This window comes from Mesocricetus auratus, unplaced genomic scaffold (assembly GCF_017639785.1).
Source record: "Mesocricetus auratus isolate SY011 unplaced genomic scaffold, BCM_Maur_2.0 Super-Scaffold_100001, whole genome shotgun sequence".
NCBI classification, from domain to species: Eukaryota; Metazoa; Chordata; class Mammalia; order Rodentia; family Cricetidae; genus Mesocricetus; species Mesocricetus auratus.
In genome coordinates, this window is record NW_024429187.1 from 6464229 (window position 1) to 6484005 (window position 19777).

Genomic DNA, 19777 nt, shown 5'->3' on the forward strand with positions numbered 1-19777 from the left:
GTGTGTGTGTGTACCCCAGCACACATGTGGAAGTAGAACAAGTTGTAGGAGTTGGCTCTGTCTTTCCAGGTGAGCCCTGGGGATAGAACTCAGGTCCTCAGGCTTGGCAGCAAGCTCCTTTCCTTGCTGAGCTTTCTTGCTGGCCTCTCTTGGGTCATTTTTGAGCTTCGCTTATATCCTGCATCAGAAAACCCTTTCTAGCAGTGTGACCTCAGCAGTTGGCACTCGAGATTTGTCTCATGTTTCTCTACAAGCTTTGAGGTTCATTTTATTCCCTTGTTTCTCCTCCTCGTCTAGGCTGCATGGCTCCTGAAGGCTGTTACATGTATAGACCTCACCACACTTTCCGGGGATGACACGTTTTCTAATGTTCAACGGCTCTGTTACAAAGCCAAATATCCAATCCGGCAAGACCTCTTAAAAGCTTTAAATATGCACGACAAAGGTGAGGCGGGTGGAGTCTGGCTGCGTTTACCTGGTTGTGGTGCTCATTGCTGGACCCCGGGACTTGATGAGCACCTGCTGATGTGCTGTGACTGCACGCCCTTGGTAGATCTCTGCTGTGTGTGTGTGTGTGTGTGTGTGTGTGTGTGTGTGTGTGTGTGTGTGTGTGTGTGTGTGTGTGTGTAGACAGACCACTGAGATCTCTGCTCTGTGTGTGTGTGTGTGTGTGTGTGTGTGTGTGTGTGTGTGTGTGTGTATTGATGGTAGCCGATGTTATAGGAGATACAATATATTTCTTTACCAGAGAGAGTCACCCAAGCTAGGAGTTAGAAGCCTGGCTGGCTTCCAAGAAAAAAGAGAGAGCCTTTTCCTTTCACTTCCTTTTATCTCTACCTGTGCTAATGTACTTGTCCCGCCCTCATGGGCGGATAGCTTTGTGGGGTTCACTCCTACGTGTGTGTGTGTGTGTGTGTGTGTGTGTGTGTGTGTGTGTGTGTGTGAGTGATTCCTCTTCCAAAGACTGAAGACATTCCAAGCCTTGGATTCAGGGCAGGTTTTGCATCTGTGAACTGAAGTTGTTGGTTGAGAGTTTCCTTGGTTCTTCTGTTTGGGAACTTTTCTATCTAGAAGCTGAAATACAGGCTCTGAGTCCCTAACCATGAAGGGAAAGCCAGCCTCATTACTTACTGGTCACATCACATGTGTGAGGTAAATGAAAGGTGTTTTTTAATAAAATTCAAAAGGAAAGTACTCTGCATTAGGTTAGAACTTAAACACACACACAAACGAACAAAAAACAAAACAAAGACTCCTGTCACTCTCTTCGTGTCCATAAAAGAAAATGCTGAGAAGCTGTCCTGAGTGTTGAGCTTATTTGAAACATGGAGGAGACTGGGGACAATGGCAGCAGTGGCGGTGGTGGTGGTGGTGGTGATCTTTCTATTTTCTTTGTTTACGGTTTATTTATTTTATGTATATGGTGTTCTGTCTGCATATACACCTGCGTGCCAGAAGAGGATAACAGATCTCATTATAGGTGACTGTGAGCCACCACGGGGTTGCTGGGAGTTGAACTCGGGACCTCTGGAAGAGCTGCCAGTGCTCTTTACCACTGAACTATCTCCCCACGCTCAGTTTTTCTATTTTCTAAGTGAGAAAACCAAGTCCTGGGGAGCCAGGTGGTGCTGGCTATGAGTATTGTCACTTGCCGAGCCAGTTTGGGGACGCAGAGTTCCTCTCCGTAGATAGATGCTTCTTGGCTCTGGAGTGCCCAGTTTCTGTGTGTACAGGGAAAAGTGCCGAGCTAGCCCAGTGCAAGCATCGCAGATAATGGGTGTGGACCTAAGCAGCAACATCGTTTAGAAAACTGTTATTATGTTTCTTTCCATTGACATTAGAACATTAGATCTAGAGATGTAGCTCACTGTTGGGTACTAAGGCTCTGACTTCATCCCCAAAGCCGTAAACAAAGCACAGATCACAAACACCCATCTTTTTATAGCACTAAAAGTAACGTTTTTTATGGAGTCTCATGTTCTTTGGTTTTGTACTTTCTATTTGGATCTTTTAAATTTTCTTTTTATTCTCTTTTTCCCTCTCTCTCTATCTCCCTTCCCACTTCCCTTTCTACCCCCCTCCCTGTACCTCCCACCTACCTGCCTTGTTCAGGGTCTCTATGTAGTCCTGGTTGGCCTGGAACTCATTGTGTAGACCAGCCCGGCCTCCAACTCACAGAGATCCGCCTGCCTCTGTCTCCTGAGTGCTGGGATTAAAGGCGTGCGCCACCACCGCCTGGCTATGACAACTCTTATAAAGGAAAACATCTCTCTGGGGCTGACGTACAGGTTCAGAGATTTAGTCCATTATCAGCATAGCGGGAAGCATGGTGGCGTCCAGACAGACATGGTGCTGGAGAAGGAGCAGGCAATTAATTCTACATCTGGATCCACAGGCAGCAGGGAGAGAGAGAGAGAGACAGAGAGACAGAGAGACAGAGAGATAGAGAGATAGAGAGAGAGAGAGACAGACAGAGAGACAGAGAGACACACAGAGAGACAGAGATAGACAGACAGACAGTGGACCTGCTTGAGCATCAGAAACCTCAAAGCCCACCCAGTAACACACTTCCTCCAATCAGGCCACACCTACTGCAATCAGGCCACACCCACTCCTCCAATAGTGCCACTCCCTATGAACCTGGGAGAGGGGGAGGGGCTCATTCAAATCACCACAACATCTTACTGTTTCTTCCCCATAAAGGAGGAAGTTTAGACCCCATTTTATTGAGTCACCCTGAGTTTCCTTTGCATTTTTCTTCATCTTCTGGCTGTGCAGATGCCATGCAAAACTAGATTTGTTATGTGCGCGAAATAAAATATTTTCAACTAAGTATACTGTTTAGGAATTGGGAGGAGAGTAATTGAATTATGCTAAATAGCCTCAAAGAACGGTGTCTCAGAACTTTTCTGTGACTAGAAAGATCAAAAAGCAGTCTGTGTTTCCAGGAGCTTCAAAAAAAAAAAAAAAAGCAGCGGAGAAAGCTTTCCAGGGGTCAGAAGGTTCAAGAGGAGAGGGGCTTGCTGCCAAGCCTGATGGTGTAGGAACCTGAGCCTGATCCCCGGAACCCGCATGGTGGGAAGGAGAGACCCGACATTTGCGAGGTGTCCTCTGACCGCCACACATTGCTGTGGCCTGTGCACGCACGGAAGATACATAAACGTCAAAAAAAAGTTAAACTAACCCCCTCCGTTTGCTGCAGCTTTGTGGGGAAAGTCTTTTCCCTCTCCTTTGATTTCTGCTAGTGTTGTCCTAGAAATGATAATCCAAGGTGTAGTGTCTTTGCCGGTCCCATGTTAAGTAGGCTGCTGTGCTCCCCCTTCGTAGGCATCACCACAGCGGCGGTCTGTGTTTATCCCGCCCGGGTGTGCGACGCTGTGAAGGCTCTGAAGGCAGCAGGCTGCAGTATCCCCGTGGCGTCAGGTAAGACTTCCGGGGCTTTCGAAAATCTTTGTTTTCAACATGTCTGAGGTTCTTTACCACACTCAGCGTGGAGTGGCCTCCGTACATTTCTACTGTGATTGATCGCACTGATTTCATACACTTAGTTCTGTTGACTCATGATTTTAGTGAAATAAATGTGCCTCTCGTCACGGCTGGCTACCGAGTGGAGTCCCTGAAGTTCACACAGTAGGAGACAGCCAACTCCCTCAAATTGTTCTGACCTTCCGTGAACATGCACACACATAGACATATGAAATATGAAATGAAATAAAACAGACTATAACAAGCGTCAATGCATGTGTCTATGGATACATAGATGGACAGGTAGACAGGTAGAGACAAACAGTATTAGATTCTAGTTTTTTAAAAGGCTACAAGAATGTCCTGGTACTTTAAATGAACAGTCTGAGTCAGGTATGATGGGACTTTCCTGTAATTCTAGCATTTAGGAGGCTGAGGCAGGAGGATTCCTACTAGTTCAAGGCCAGCCTGGGCTACATGGAAAGACCATGTCTCAAAAAGAAAAGAAAAAGGAATAATTTATAAAGATCTGCTACTAATTTTGTTAATGAAGCATGATGTCCTGTATCTTTTAAGATTTATTTTTTATGTTTGTTTGGTTTGCGTGGGTTTTTATAAGTCAAGTCCCTGTGAGCGCTCACAGAAGCCAGAGGAGGAGCTCCTCTGAAATGAGTTCAGACAGTGAGAGCCACCACGCACGTGCTGGGGCCGAAGTCGGGTCATTGGCAAGAGCAGCCCTGCTTTTAAGCCCCAGCCGTTGCTTCAGCTTCTTGTATATAGCCTGTGTGAGAGGATGGCCAGCGTATTTGACAGCTACCCCTTAGTCCATAGATTTCACCATCTCAGTACATTAGCTTCTCATTTACACAACAGGGCAGTGTGTGTGGTCTACGACAGCTGACCCGAGGAGTCTGGAATTGTAGGAAAGGACAGCAGGCGTGGTTAGGATCAGAGATGGGATGAACGGGAAAAACTTCTACATCTCAAACCCGTACATGTGTGTTCTCTTTTCTTCTGTGCATTCTCGGCCCTTTGCTGCAGTGACAGTGCTGTCCCTCCCCCTCCCCCGCAGTGACAGTGCTGTCCCCCTCCCCCGCAGTGACAGTGCTGTCCCCCCTCCCCTGCAGTGACAGTGCTGTCCCTCCCCCTCCCCCGCAGTGACAGTGCTGTCCCCCCTCCCTCCCCTGCAGTGACAGTGCTGTCCCCCCTCCCCTGCAGTGACAGTGCTGTCCCTCCCCCTCCCCTGCAGTGACAGTGCTGTCCCCCCTCCCCTGCAGTGACAGTGCTGTCCCTCCCCTCCCCCGCAGTGACAGTGCTTTCCCCCTCCCTCCCCTGCAGTGACAGTGCTGTCTCCCCTCCCCTGCAGTGACAGTGCTGTCCCCCTCCCTCCCCTGCAGTGACAGTGCTGTCCCTCCTCCCTCCCCTGCAGTGACAGTGCTGTCCCCTCCCTCCCCTGCAGTGACAGTGCTGTCCCCCCTCCCCTGCAGTGACAGTGCTGTCCTCCCTCCCCTGCAGTGACAGTGCTATCCTTCCCCCTCCCCCGCAGTGACAGTGCTGTCCCTCCTCCCTCCCCTGCAGTGACAGTGCTGTCCCCCTCCCTCCCCTGCAGTGACAGTGCTGTCCCTCCCTCCCCTGCAGTGACAGTGCTGTCCTCCCTCCCCTGCAGTGACAGTGCTATCCTTCCCCCTCCCCTGCAGTGACAGTGCTGTCCCTCCTCCCTCCCCTGCAGTGACAGTGCTGTCCCCCCTCCCTCCCCTGCAGTGACAGTGCTGTCCTCCCTCCCTCCCCTGCAGTGACAGTGCTGTCCCTCCTCCCTCCCCTGCAGTGACAGTGCTGTCCTCCCTCCCCTGCAGTGACAGTGCTGTCCCTCCTCCCTCCCCTGCAGTGACAGTGCTGTCCCCCCTCCCCTGCAGTGACAGTGCTGTCCTCCCTCCCCTGCAGTGACAGTGCTGTCCTCCCTCCCCTGCAGTGACAGTGCTATCCTTCCCCCTCCCCTGCAGTGACAGTGCTGTCCCTCCTCCCTCCCCTGCAGTGACAGTGCTGTCCCCCCTCCCCTGCAGTGACAGTGCTGTCCCCCGTTCCCTGCAGTGACAGTGCTGTCCCTTCTGTCTGGCTTCTCCCTGGCTGTTGCTGGTTGTGTTAACTCGAGACACTGGGCAATCTGTCTTTTAATCTGGTTGCTCTAGTTCACTGGGTCCACTCATGGGCGAGTGGAGATCAGATCAGGGGCAAAGGGGTAAGTGAGGACAGCCAGCTGGACTCAACCAGTGTCGTCAGTCTTGTAATGCCCACCAATGGCTTTACTCCTGCCAGCTGCCATGTTGAGTTAGCTGCTACTTCCTAAATATCTCTGCAGCCGCTGAACTCTGGTTTTCCGGAGAGGATCATGTTACCATTTCCCCCAAGGTGGGAATGTGCTCGCAGTCTGCCCTGCATGTTGTCTTGTGTTGCATGAGTGATGTGAAAATACCCTTCATGCTGTCATCTCTAAATGTCGTACTTGCCACCTGACCACGCTGTCATCTCTAAATGCCGCACTTACCAACTGACCAGTCAAAGTTTGTTTTTTTTCCTCCCTTATGCTCTATCCCTGTTTTCTTTGTTTTAAATCTCTTCCAGTGGCCACTGGCTTTCCAGCTGGACAGACTCATTTGAAGACACGATTGGAAGAGATCAGGCTGGCAGTGGAGGATGGAGCTACCGAAATTGATGTGGTCATTAACAGGACCTTGGTGCTGACCGGCCAGTGGGAAGGTAGGTGCAGATTCTTGTTCTCAGGCATCTCCAGCCCTTCCTGGTGGGTTATGTGTATATCTGGGATGAGGCAGCATGACTTGGGAATCAACTTCCAAGTCACAAGTCAAAGGTCAGAGGAAACAGGGCTAAGAGACTGCTCATGAGATCCTTATAAGTCTAGGTCATTCCCTGTCTGCAGAAACCTATGTCCGTTTGTGTAATTAGGGGTATAGTTATTCCATGCAGTAAAGCCAGCTTAAAATTTATTAATTTGCTTCTCTTTTGGGAGAGTTATGACTATTCTGTACTATTTTGTTATTCAAAACATAAATCACTCTAGGCAAGCCTTCCAAACAAGGTTAATTCTAGTGTATTGGGAGAGGTTGCCTTTTTTACATTAATCTTTGTGGACTTTGAGGATGTACACTATTAGTAAGCTGATTAAGTGTGTTTTTACTACCATAAATATTATTGCATATTCATCTTTAGGGCTAGTGTTTCACTGTCATGCCAGACTGTACTAAGGTAATGTCATTCCAGTAACAGGATACTGTTTTTACAGGAAGGTATAAAACAATGAACTGGATTTTACCTTTCCTTATATACATCTTGTATCCTAAAGATGAGGACATTAATAATAACTAAAATAACTACAGTACACTCTGAAAAAAGTTACCATAGCATGTAATATAACAACATTTTAAATGAAACTAAATGAATACCAAGATACTGTTTCCTGATAGGTGTACATACCAAGTAAAACACATTAAGTCTGGAGGATCAGTGGGTCACTGTTAATGTATTTTTTATTTACTTGCTTGTGTATGAGGGGGCACATAGGGCTTGGCCGTGGATATCAGAGGACAACCTTTGGAAGCCAGTTCTCTCCTTCCTCCATGTGTGTCCTGGGGATCAAACTCAGGTCATCAGGCTTGCTTGTTGGCATCTTTATCTCCTGAGCCATCTGGCCGGCCACTGTGTGTCACTGTGAATTGAGATGGCTTCAGTGTCTCAGGGGCAGGCAGCACGTACAGTGTGGGCATGCTGGACAAAAGATCGTCCACACCCAGGGCAGGGCACAGTGGGGCAGCAGGAGATGTCACCACCAGAGCCACGAGAAGCCTATGACTTGTTTGCTTCTGGGCCTCCCATGTAGTAATTTCAGGTGTAAGGTGATCCCTACTAACTAAGAGAACGGACATTGAAACCAGGTCTGAGAGAGAAGACTGCCCTGTATCTGTAAACACTTGTCTGTGAAACTCAAGTCCATTGTTCAGCACCCGTGAACCATTTGTGTTTTGTTAGGAGGCTACAGATTCAGTCAGCAGGGTAATGACCTGATGCTCAGAGGAAGTGTTTAGAGTGTTATGTCAGGGACCTTCACCACCACAGTAAGGGGCACTCCATTGTCTAAGGCGGCTTTTGAAGGTCCAGCCTCATACCTCCTCTTCCAGGGCAGGAAGAAAGGCCTGCCCCACCTGAACTCTCCACACCGTCTATTGCATCCTGTTGGCTTGAACAGAGTCACCTGCAAGGTCACCATCGGTGGCCTCACGTGATCGGTGGCCACACGTGATCAGTGGCCGCATGTGAAGCTGGCCAGCGTGGGCTTCAGCTTGGAGTGTTGGCTGCATTCAGTCTTCCCCATTTCCTTCCCCTCTCCTCTCTGTACCTTGAGAGTTCACAAACATCTTCTTTTACTGTGTCCCTTCTCGTACTGTTATTGTCTATGTGTGCTTTGGGTATTCCTGATCTTTCTTCAAAGTCGTATATTATGTATGTTCTTGTTCTTTTTTTTGAGACAGGGTTTCTCTGTATTGGTTTGGAGGCTGTCAGTCCAGCCCGGCCTTGAACTCACAGAGATCCTCCTGCCTCTGCCTCCCGAGTTCTGGGATTAAAGGTGTGCGCCACCACTGTCCGGCGTTCTTGTTTTTTTTTTTGGTTTTTTTCGAGACAGGGTTTCTCTGTGGCTTTGGAGGCTGTCCTGGAACTATCTCTTGTAGACCAGGCTGGCCTCGAACTCACAGAGATCTGCCTGCCTCTGTCTCCCAAGTGCTGGGATTAAAGGCGTGCATCACCAACGCCCGGCCGGCGTTCTTGTTCTTATGTAGCCTGCTGATCTGCTTTTGGTCACAGATTTCAGAGTGGTGCATAATATAAATATTCGTCATATTTTAAATAAACCCGGAAATGTATGTCCTTTATGCCTTTTACAAGCAGGTGGAGACAGAGACAGAGATGTGCAGTTTATATTACGGCTTGTGCTCTTGTCTCGCAAGTTCTACTAATTGAAAAATAAAATTCAATAGGAGATGTGTTTTGATGTAATTGGCTATCCTTTAACAGACTTAGGAATGGCTGTTTTTGAGATAATAATTTCCCCAAAGTAGGCATTTTCACAAAATATAATAACACATTTTTGTCCTAGACCATACTTTTCCATTAACTTTTTTTCTATGGTGTTAATAACCTCTTGACCCAAACCAAATTGAAAAGGAACATTTAATGCTAGAAATCCATTTCTAAATAGAAGCCAGCAGTGACTTAAGCCTTTTCCCCACTGCAGTGTTTTGTCTTAATTTTGATTCTCAGCTTGATTGTGTGTTGTGTTATTCACTGTGCGGTTTTTGTATTAGGAGTTTACTGAATTAGAAGTTTCCTATTCATTCTGTGGAATGCACTGGTGGGAATGCCCACCAGGCTGATACATTTCTGTGTCTCGGGCCCTCTCCCTGGCGGCGCTATTACTTTTGTAAGTTACTTTGTGTATTATCTGCTTCTCTCATTGCTGTAGCAACATGCTCAGTGAAAGCAACTTAAGGAAGAATGGCTTATCTTGACTCACAGCGAGAGGCAGTCCGTCCTGGCAGAGAAATCAAACAAAATCTAAAGTCCCGATTCACAGGGCGATGAATACAATACTCGGCTCGCGGTCTCCTTTTATAATTGGGTCTGGGACCCCGGAGGAGGGTTCCTGCCACCCACATTCAGGATGATTCTTCCTCCTTGGTAACTCAGGTGAGACGTTCTCTCACAGATGCGCCCAGATTTTTCTGTCTAGAGTGATTCTAGATCCCAGCAAGTGGATGACAGTACAGATGAGCTGTCACCTTTTGTAGAGCTCAACAGAAATATCCCTAGCCATTTCGAACTCCCCTGCCTGCGTCTCATGGTCCAGACGCAGACGGGTCCGCCTTGGGTGCTCGGAGCTCTGTGAGGAGACTGCATATGAGCTCCCTGTCGTGGTGTTCTAGTGTTGTGAAGAGACGCTGTGAGCTTGGAGACTCTTGTAAATGAAAGCATGTATGCGGGACTTGTTTTCAGTTTCACAAGTTTAGTTTCTTGTCACCATAACAGGGGGATTGTGGGTGTGCAGGCAGACACGGTTCTGGAACAATAGCTGGAACCGTCTGGACAAATGGAAGTAAGGAAATCTGGATCCAAAGGCAGTAGGAAGAGAGAGCCACTGGACCTCAAAGCCAACCCCAGTGATACACTTCCTTTACCCGGCCACACCTACCCCAATAAAGCCACACCTCCTAACCATTGTAAATAAGGCCACTGCTTTAGCATTCAAACATAGGAGTCTGTGGGGCGATTCTTATTCACGCCATCTCACTCCCATTCTTATCTTCTTGTCCCTCTTATTTTTCGTGTGTGTCTGGGTCTTGCCTGCATTAATGTATATGCACCACACTTGTGTCTCACGCCCAAGGAAACAGGCGTGAGATCACTTCTTTACCCCTGTAGAGAGCCAAGGTTGGTCAGCTAGCTGCATTGTCTTCCATGTTGGCTGCCAGACCCCTGAGCACGGGTGTCCTCATCTGCCTGGTTGTCCCGTGTGTTGGGCTCCCCTGAGCGCGGGTGTCCTCATCTGCCTGGTTGTCCCGTGTGTGCTGGGCTCCCCTGAGCGCGGGTGTCCTCATCTGCCTGGTTGTCCCGTGTGTGCTGGGCTCTTGTCCACTTTCCTACTCAACTGTGTTGCTCAACGTTGTTTTCAGAGGAGCAGAGACTCAGAATCAGGGCTTCTGGCCACATGGGGAAGAAAGGCATTATAACAGTTACCTTTCCGTCTATTAACAATTTAATAAAGAAATCTTACTGGATTTAGTGCCGTCTTGCTGATTGAGGATGATTTCGTTAGTGGTTGTGTTACCTTGAGTGTGGTGATGCATTCAGGAAATACTGAACCCCCTGAGGTGTTTCGCCGACTGCTGTGGTCTCTATTCTATAGCACTTTTTTGTTCAGTCTGACCCTGTCCTTGCAGCATGGTCCCATTCTGTTAACCTTTTCCCCTAAGCCATGTTTAGCTCAGCCACACTGCCCGGCCCTGACATTACTTCCCTGTCTCCTGACGACAAGTGTGTATCTGTTTGTCACCTAGGACAAAGTGAGGAGGGTATTGCTGGCTGTCGGAATTACTTGACAAGCATTTCCCAAGTTCTTGATCCAGCTCCCTTCTGTTGTGGAATAGAATGTTTAATTATGTAAAGATGTGTTATAGAGCCGGGCATTGGTGGCGCATGCCTTTAATCCCAGCACTCGGGAGGCAGAGGCAGGCGGATCTCTGTGAGTTCGAGACCAGCCTGGTGTACAGAGCGAGTTCCAGGACAGGCTCCAAAACAATACAGAGAAACCTTGTCTCGGGAAAAAAAAACAAAAACAAAAACAAAAAAACAGGTTGCATTTGTTGATACTGCATTTGTTTAACTATGTAAGGATATATTGCTGTTTTGCTTTGCCTGCCTAAGGCACCTGGTTGGTCTAATAAAAAGCTGAATGCCAATAGTTAGGCAGAGGAGGGATGGGCAGAGAGAAAAGGGAGCCAGACAGCCATCAGGAGGCAGGAAAGCAGGCTAGACAGTAAATAGATGAGGTAAATAAGCCTTGGGGCAGCACATAGATTAATAGAAATTGATTAATTCAAGTTAAAAGAGCTAGCTAGAAACAAACCTAAGATAAGACTGACCTTTCATAATTAATAATAAGTTTCCGTGCCATGATGTGGCAGCTGGCTGGTGGTTCAAGAAGCCTGCTATACCCTTCCCTCACATTCCTGAGCCAGTTCTGGTACAGCCAGAGCTGGACGTGATGGAGTGAGAGGCTCCTGTGACAATCTCCCAAGGCCTCTGTCATTCTTAGTGACACACACACACACACACACACACACACACACACACACACACACACACACACACACACACACACACCCTAAACTGCACACTGGACATTGCCACCTAAATTGCATTTCTTAGAGAAAGCTTTTGCCACAAGGGCCTCATCCTCCATGTGCTCTGTGAGCAGGCCTTGATATTTCCATGCCTCTGTGGTTGATATTCGTAGGGGTGGTCTTGTTTCTGCTACACAGATAAACCTCATGTATTTACCAGTGATGTGATGTTCTCAAATTTAGACCTTGCTTCGGAGTCTAGTTCTGTTAGCCTAGGACTGGAGCTGCCTTGGGGACCAAGTGTCCATGGAACACCTGTAGTTGTGGCACCTAGGCGGTCCAGACCTGACATCTTTTGGCACAGTGTTGAGTGCAGCAGTGAGTGTCTGTCACCTCTGGCCACAGCCTCACCATCTCCATCTCTCGGTTGCTCTCCAAGCTCAGTTTGTAGCACACACACTTGACGGCTTTCTCGTTTCAGTTAGAGACAATGAAATTCCCAGGGCAAAGCCAGAATGTCTTTCATTTCCTCCCATGAAGCGGACCCTGAGTATCTGACATCTGGTCAATAATCTGCCTTTTGTTATTTATTTACTTTTGGAAACACAAGAAAAATGGATCTCCCCCCAAAGAACTTATTTTTGTTTTCCTTTATAGAACTATTAATAATAATAGCTCATCAGAAAAGCTATTTCTAAATCTATAGATACTTTCTGGGAGTGGAATCACATAATCTATAATCTAGTTCCTCTGTTCCCAGGTTGTTTATAACAGAGAGAGTCCAGAGACACTTGGAGCAGCTGGGTGCTTTCATGGCTTTTGTTTTTAGGCGATGATTCTTCAAGACTTCAATAGTATTGGCAAAAATGTGTGTGTTTTATTTCTTGTGGGTTCTTTTACTGCCGGGTGATTTATAAAGCCCATCTCTATTTTACCCTTACAAGTTTAATTAATTGCTCTGGCGGATGGAGCCATGTTCTTGAGCATTCTGTGCCTTTTTGAGTATGAAAGGTTGCTGTACAATCTTATATTAAGTGTTTTACTGTACATATAATTATCTTAAGCATTATTTTCAGGACATTCCTGTGCAGTGTTGAACATTTTTCTGGCACTCAAAAATAATTGCTTAGATATGTTCGCTAGCAATTATTTTTTTTAAAGCGCCTTTGGATAGCACGAAACAAAAAGAAATTGCTTTATGACTTAGATGGGAGTCATGGTGTCTACAGACTTGGAACCTTCCTCAAATCATAGTTTCATATGTTCAAGATGTACTAGTGTGGTTTTCTATGGTTAGAGATATGCCTTTCTAGAAAATGCTGTGGATTCCCAGGTGCTGTGAGATTGACAATAGAAAAGAAAATGCTATAGTTCCTGGTGATGGGGGGTGGGGTTGGCAGCACCTCAGAGTCTGTCATCAGATTGAGAGGGAAAGGTTCATCAATGGTTAGGGAGTTGAGAGCAGGAGGCTGTGCCGAGCTGTTGCATGGTGGGGAGCCTGCAGACGCAGTTACATACTGCTTCTCAAAAAGCTAAAGGAAAAATGTTCCAGTGTTTTTACTGTAAAGAAACGACAATTGTCAGAGGAGATAGATGTGTATGCTGTAACATAAATATCAAACAAAACATACACGCATTGAAATATCTCATGGTACCCCATTAACTGGTGCAGTTTTCATATTTTTGCTTATCAGTTTAAAAAATAGATGTAAGAAAGCAAAAAACAAAACCACAATACAATCGGACTCCTTCTGTTTTCCTGTCCATCCCCTGGACCCCAGCTGTGGATGCATAAGGCCTCTGCTGGTGAGCCTGAGTCCTCAGGTTGCTGTCAGACACTCTGCCCACGCAGCCTCACCTGCTTACCAACCAGGAAGGGTGGGCAGAGGTCGCTTCCGACTTCCACGCCTCATCAGCCTGGTGGTAGCAGGAGGACCCCAGGGACGGGCTGGAGGCGACTCCTGTGAGTTGTGTGACAATATTGATTAAGTACCTGCAGTGTGATACATCCCGGGCTTCTGGTACACCCCCTTCCAAAGCCTGAAAGCCTCATTATAAGTCAAAACATTTATTATCAGATTTTTACGTGACACCACTCTGCTGGCCGCTTCTCTGGTGTATGTGTTTTGTTAAATTTTGCATTATTCTGACTAATTTGCAGTCATGGTGTTTGAATTACATTTTCATTTGTCAGTCATCTTTTATAATAGGCTTCCAAATTATTATTTTCTGGTACGTGGCAAGAATTGTTCTTTCTTCCTTTCTCTTTAAATGAGGAATTCTCAGTTTTGTAATGTTTGAATTTTTAACAATGAACATATATTACTTAGAAGTGTGTGAGCGGAAGACATATAATAAAGACTCTGGGGGTTAGAGTGATGAGGTATGCAGAGACCTAACTGCCGGGGCCTCACTGAAGCATGGCTTGTCATAGCAAAAATCTGGAACCTTAGGCCTCTAACAACAGGAAAACGACTGAGTAAAATTTGCATCTGTATGATGGAAGATTGTATGGCCATTAAAAATGTGTCATAGGCCTATCATGTAAAAACATAGAAAGAAAGCAGCAACGTAAGGGTAAGCAGGGTATAAAATATCTCCATATAAAACACTTGTTTTGGAAACTTTCAGCACCATAGACTGGTTGATGGTCACAAAATCCAACCCCCAATAAAAATACTTAGATTCTAAACAATTCAGTTTTAAGTTTTAGTTGTAATTTTATTAAACTTATAGAAAATAGTGTTCTGAGTATATGTTTGTACATCCCTCAGATTCTCCTGCTGTAAAATTCTGTTATTTGTCTTTTTGGCTTTTTTATTTTGTTTTGTTTTGCTTGTGTACACACATGCACACATATGTTATATGTATATGATATATATATGTATAATTGTATAAGCTATTTTAGACTAATTATATACCTGTTGACTCATTACCCTTGACTACTTTACTATGTATTCTCAAGAAATGAAGGCAAGATTACACCAACCCAGAGTACTATGTCATGTCCAACCATTAGATGAACAGGCTCCGTTCAGATTTTTCAGGTGACAATGGCATTGTTAGGTCATTATGTATCTCTTTTTATTCTACATTGGAATAGCCCCCAGTCTTTTCTTAGTTTTGAAGAGTACAGGCCTCTGTTATTAATAATTTATAAGGTATATTTCAGGGCCTGCAGATGTAACTCAATTGGTAAAGTGGTTGTCCAGCATGCATGAAGGTTTGAACTCCAGTATCTTAGAAAATGAGAGTAGTGATGCATGCCTGCAGTCCTAGCACATGGAGGGGGTGGAGTTCAAGGTCATCTTCAGCTATATAACAAGTTTGGGACCAGCCTGGGCTACATGAGACTGTTTCAGACACACAGAGCCCCAAGTTTAGATTGGTCGATGTTTTCTTCTGTTAGGTTCAAGTTGTGTATTCTTGATGGGAACAAATGCTGAAGTTTCTCCCTTTCATACCAGGGTAGGATGCTTTCTGCCAAATTTGTCCAGTATAAAATAGTAAGTATTCTTCATGTTAGTAGGTAGTTAATGTACATTAAGAATAGAGACTGTTTCAGACTATGCTGATATTGCAGTTCTAGTCCAGCTTTGATCCAGAACTTTATCATCCATTGGTAATTCTTCCGTTATTATTCCAATACTTGTTGTCAAGCAGCAATTTGTAGCTATATCATGTCTTCTAAACTTGTTATCCTGCCTCCTTCCCTCCTTTTTCCTGCTACGCTCTCTTTCCCCTTCTCTTCTCTCCTTCCTTTTTGTAAGAACTTATAGGTTTCTTTTCAACTTCCTTGGCAGTAAGTAACCTTTTACTATCACTATGACATTTTCATGATACACACACTCATACTTCACTCATATTCACAAACAATTACCTGCCCCCCATAGGCCACTCCCCTCTTAGTCTCCCTGTGCTTTCAGGACACACTCACAACTACACAGAGAAACCGCGTCTCTCTCCCCTGCTCCTCTCCGCCCTCCTTCCTTCACAGTCTTCCTCCCATTTTTGTGCCACAACATAATATCCTTACTATTGTTGATCCTGTCAGCGTTTGCCCAGTGGGAGCTACTTCACACCCCCTTCTGTGTCCTTTCAATATTCTCATTGTTCTTTTCTTTTTTGAGACGGAGTTTCTCTGTGTAACTTTGTAGACCAGGCTGGCCTCGAACTCACAGAGATCCGCCTGCCTCTGCCTCCTGAGTGCTGGGATTAAAGGCGTGCGCCACCCGCCAGGCTTCCATTGCTCTTTAGAACTTTGCTTTGTTATAAAAGACAATCGGGCTTATTTTGACTTTCTTTACAGCCCTTTACCCTATTTTCCAAGGAACTCTGATCCCTTTCACTGAAGAAAGTAAGATCTGGCTGCCAGATGCACTCACTCTTGTTAAGATGCTGTTGTTGGGGCTGGAGAGGTGGCTCAGCGGCTAAGAGCACTGGCTCTGCTCTTCCAGAGGGCCTGAGTTCAATTCCCAGCATCTACATGGCAACTCAAAACTGTCTGTAACTCCTGTTCCAGGGGATCCGATACCCTCTTACAGACATACCTGCAGGCAAAACACCTATGTACATAAATAAGTTATTTTAAAAAGCTGCTGTTGTTGCCAGGTGCTCTCAGTGGTCAGATCTCGAAAATGCGTGAATGTAAGCATAGACACATTTGTGAATATACATCTATACCTGTCTCCATCTGTCTGCCTGCCTGCCTATTCCTCTGTGTGTGTGTGTGTGTGTGTGTGTGTGTGTGTGTGTGTGTGTGTGTACGTACGTACGCACGTACGTATGTATGTATGTGTGTATATATGTATATATGTAAGTATGTTAGGGCTCTTGAATTCACAGATAATCTCTATTATGATCCAGCACCTCAAGTATTACCCTCACAGCCCCTGTGATATTTGAGTCCTTTTATCTTACGGTGAACTTCAGTATAGTCACCTGTTTGGTAAATGTTCACACGATCGGTTCCATTGTATATAATAGTTTTGAGACTCTTTGAACATCTCCCTGGCCCAGCACTGCTGGCTGTACTCAACATATCCTGCCCCTCCCCCCAGAGTTCGCAGCATTCTCTGGTTAGAGTGCCCTCACTTTCCACTCCTTGGCAGACTAAGTCCCTTCTCATCGTTAAAGGGTGTCCCAACCCGACTGTGACACACTAGTTTCCTGCCAGTCTGCTCCCAAGGCTGCGGGTGGCTGAGAATGCCTTGTTCCCTCTGCCCTCTCCTCAGAGATCCGCCGCAGGCACTCCTGGGTCGACTCTCTAAGTTAGTGGCAAGGCCAGCGCTCTCAGTTCTAATGGCTTAAGCTTTTAGAGAAAACCAGACCTTAATCTTCATTTTCCACGTGCCTGTTATTAAAGGTGGGTCTGAAAGAAGCCTAATTAGTTGATTACCTTCATAACCATCCAAATAATTGCTTTTACATCTATTCCCAGAACATGAAAAATGGCTGTGAAATGAAGAAAAATGGAGCTTGGGAAGTTAGGTAACTTTGTCATGACATAACTAATTAGCAGACACAGGGCCTGGAAAGAAACCCATGAGCACTGCAGTGCCATGTTCTGCCAGAGGGCCACAGAAGAATTAAAAAATTGTGTGTGTGTGTGTGTGTGTGTGTGTGTGTGTGTGTGTGTGTGTACATGTGGTGTGGAGGCCAGAGGACAACCTAAGGTTTCATTCTTTAGATGCCATCGCTTTATTTATTGAGACAGGGTCTCTTTCTGTCATTGGCTTGCTGGTTTGTCTAGGATAATTGGACAGCAACCCTAGGGGCCCTCTAGTCTCTACCAGTGCTAAGATGTTATTGACAAATGCCACCATACCTGGTTGTCTTCTCTGTGTGTTCTGGAACTTGGTTCCTCATGCTTCTGTAGCAAGCACTTTATCAACTGAGCTATCTCTTTAGTCCTCAAAAATGTTAATATATGGAAGGATGCAAAAATAAGTACTTTATGTTGTTAATGACCTTTGAACTTTTCATACTCTGGAATGAAAGCCAGGATTTCAGGGCCCAAGTATGAAGTGAATAATTTAAGCTAGCTGTAGAGCTGGCCTCTTTAGAGCCTTTGTTTTGATTACTTTGTGAAGTTCTTCCATGTGTTCTGGGAAATGTGTTTCATTTGTAGTATGCACTTGTGTGGTGTGTGTTTGTGAGTGTGTGTTTGTGAGTGTGTTGTGTGTATGTGTTTGAGTGTGTGTTGTTTGTGAGTGTGTGTGTTTGTCAGTGTGTGTGTGTTGTATGTATGTGTGTATGTACCTGTGCACTGGACTCTTCACTGGGAGTATTTGAGAATGTATGATTGTTTATCTTTTTTTGTATGTATACAAGTATTTTGCTTGCATATGTGTCTATGTATAGTGTGCATGCCTGGTGCTCATATAAGTCAGAAGAGAGTATCAGATCCTCTGGAGCTGTAAGTATGGGTGACTGGAACCACCATGTGGGTACTGGGACTCCAATCTGGGTCCCTCTGCAAGAGCAACCAGTACTCTTGACCACTGAGCCATCTTTCCAGTCTGAAAAGTACAACCTTATTCAGAATCTGAAGACATGCTATGGACTAGGGATGAGATTTTAGGACCTCTCCACATTGTCTCAAGTATGGCAGTAAGTGCCAGCTGTGTTACAGGGGTGATTCAAGGATTCACAGGAAACTGGGGATTGTGAAGGGACGATGCTTTGAAAACTTAAGACCTTTTTATTCTTTGAGTAATCATACCTCATGGAGAATCGTGTTGGAAGGAGCATCTCTTTCCTTTATGTCATCATTGGAAACATCATTCACTCAAATTGCCAAGTAGCAATACAGCAGACCCATACAATATATTCCTGTCCTTTCTTTGGGGGTGGGGCAGGGTGGGGATGGAGAGGGTGGGAATCTACCCATCACTTTCCTCTTTCCTCACTCATTTGTATACAAAGGAATCTGTTGCGTGTGGTAAGGCATACTTTGAGTGTGGCTAGGTTATATTTCAGCCTTCAAGACCTTTGAGTCATATGCGCCATAGTTTCCCAGTGTCTGTCACTAATGTCAATGTGCGGTACATAAAGCTACCTGAACACTAATAGTGCTTCTTTGTGCTTTCTTTGGCTTGGACTGGTGAAGTGGTTGGGTTTTTGTTGTTGTTGTTGTTGTTTTTGTATGTAACATTTGTAAATTTGCACTATGGTTTCATAAATCTTAGGACAACTCGCTTGTTTTAGCCTGCAAAGTTATTTTTGCATCGCTGATGTATATAAGAAAAGTATGGGAAAATGTTAGTAAAGAATAAATGCCTACCCGGGTGGTGGTGGCACACGCCTTTAATCCCAGCACTTGGGAGGCAGAGATGGGCAGATCTCTGTGAGTTCAAGGCCAGCCTGGTCTACAGAGTGAGTTCCAGGACAGCCAGGGCTACACAGAGAAACCCTGTCTCAAAAAACAAACAAACAAAAAAACCCCAAGATGCTCATGAATTGTCCCATTTTCTTTCAGTGACATGAATTATTATTTTATTGAATGTTCCAGAGATATACAAGCAAACTAGCCCCTCTAAGTAAATGTCTAGAGAAATGGAGTAATTCTAACACACTTACACAACTCATACATAACAGTAGCCATGCCAGCTCTAGAATCTTTTCAGAGGAAAAAGAAAAATAAAAAGAAAAGAAATTATGGGACAGAGTGATGTCTCAGTAGTGGATAAAGGTATGTTGCTTAGCCTGATAGCCAAGTTCAGTTCCTGGACCAACATGGTGTGAGAGCCAACTTCTGTGGGTTATCTTCTGAACTCTACCTGTACATAGGCATACGATAGATAAAAGTCTAATAAATAAAATGATGTGACGAATTGGCACATTGAGAATAGAAGGATGCCAAGGCACAGGTGACTCCTTTGAATTCCTTCCGTTTGAGTTGAGTTAGAGAGACCCTCCCAAATGGTAAAGTCATGAAACACATTGAGTTGTTCTGATTAATTTAACTACAGGTAAATAGATCCTATGTTCACTTAAAAAATTGTAGTTTTTTATCCCCACAAACATGATCATAATCAATAGTTTAAGAATTTTCATTCAAATCAAAGTTCACTTGTAGGTGTAATTTCTAGCCTACCATCCAGTTCCCAAATAACCACACAGAGACTTATTATCAATATAAATGCTTGGCTGATAGCTTAGGCTTGTTACTAATCAGCTCTTACAACTTAAATTAACCCATATTTCTTACCTACTTTCTACTATGTGACTCAGTACTCTTCAAGAAGGCATGCTCATCTTACTTCTCCCCACATCTCTTGGCAGCTCTGTTCAGCTTCATCCCAGAGAGCCCTCTCCCTGTCTGCAAGTCGTGCCTAACCATTTCCTGCTGAGCTGCTGGCCATTTAGCTCTTTATTAAACCAATGAGAGCAACACATCTTTA

At 45.3% G+C, this 19777-nt stretch overlaps 1 protein-coding gene across 1 annotated transcript in view; it reads left to right on the forward strand.

Annotated features, from left to right (window-relative positions):
• Positions 1-19777, forward strand: part of Dera (deoxyribose-phosphate aldolase) — an 83515-nt gene that overhangs the window by 25377 nt on the left and 38361 nt on the right. The window contains exons 3-5 of the mRNA XM_005072901.4: positions 298-445; positions 3328-3423; positions 6085-6219. Coding sequence (XP_005072958.1) covers positions 298-445; positions 3328-3423; positions 6085-6219 — 379 coding nt within the window. The remainder of the gene's footprint in view (positions 1-297; positions 446-3327; positions 3424-6084; positions 6220-19777) is intronic.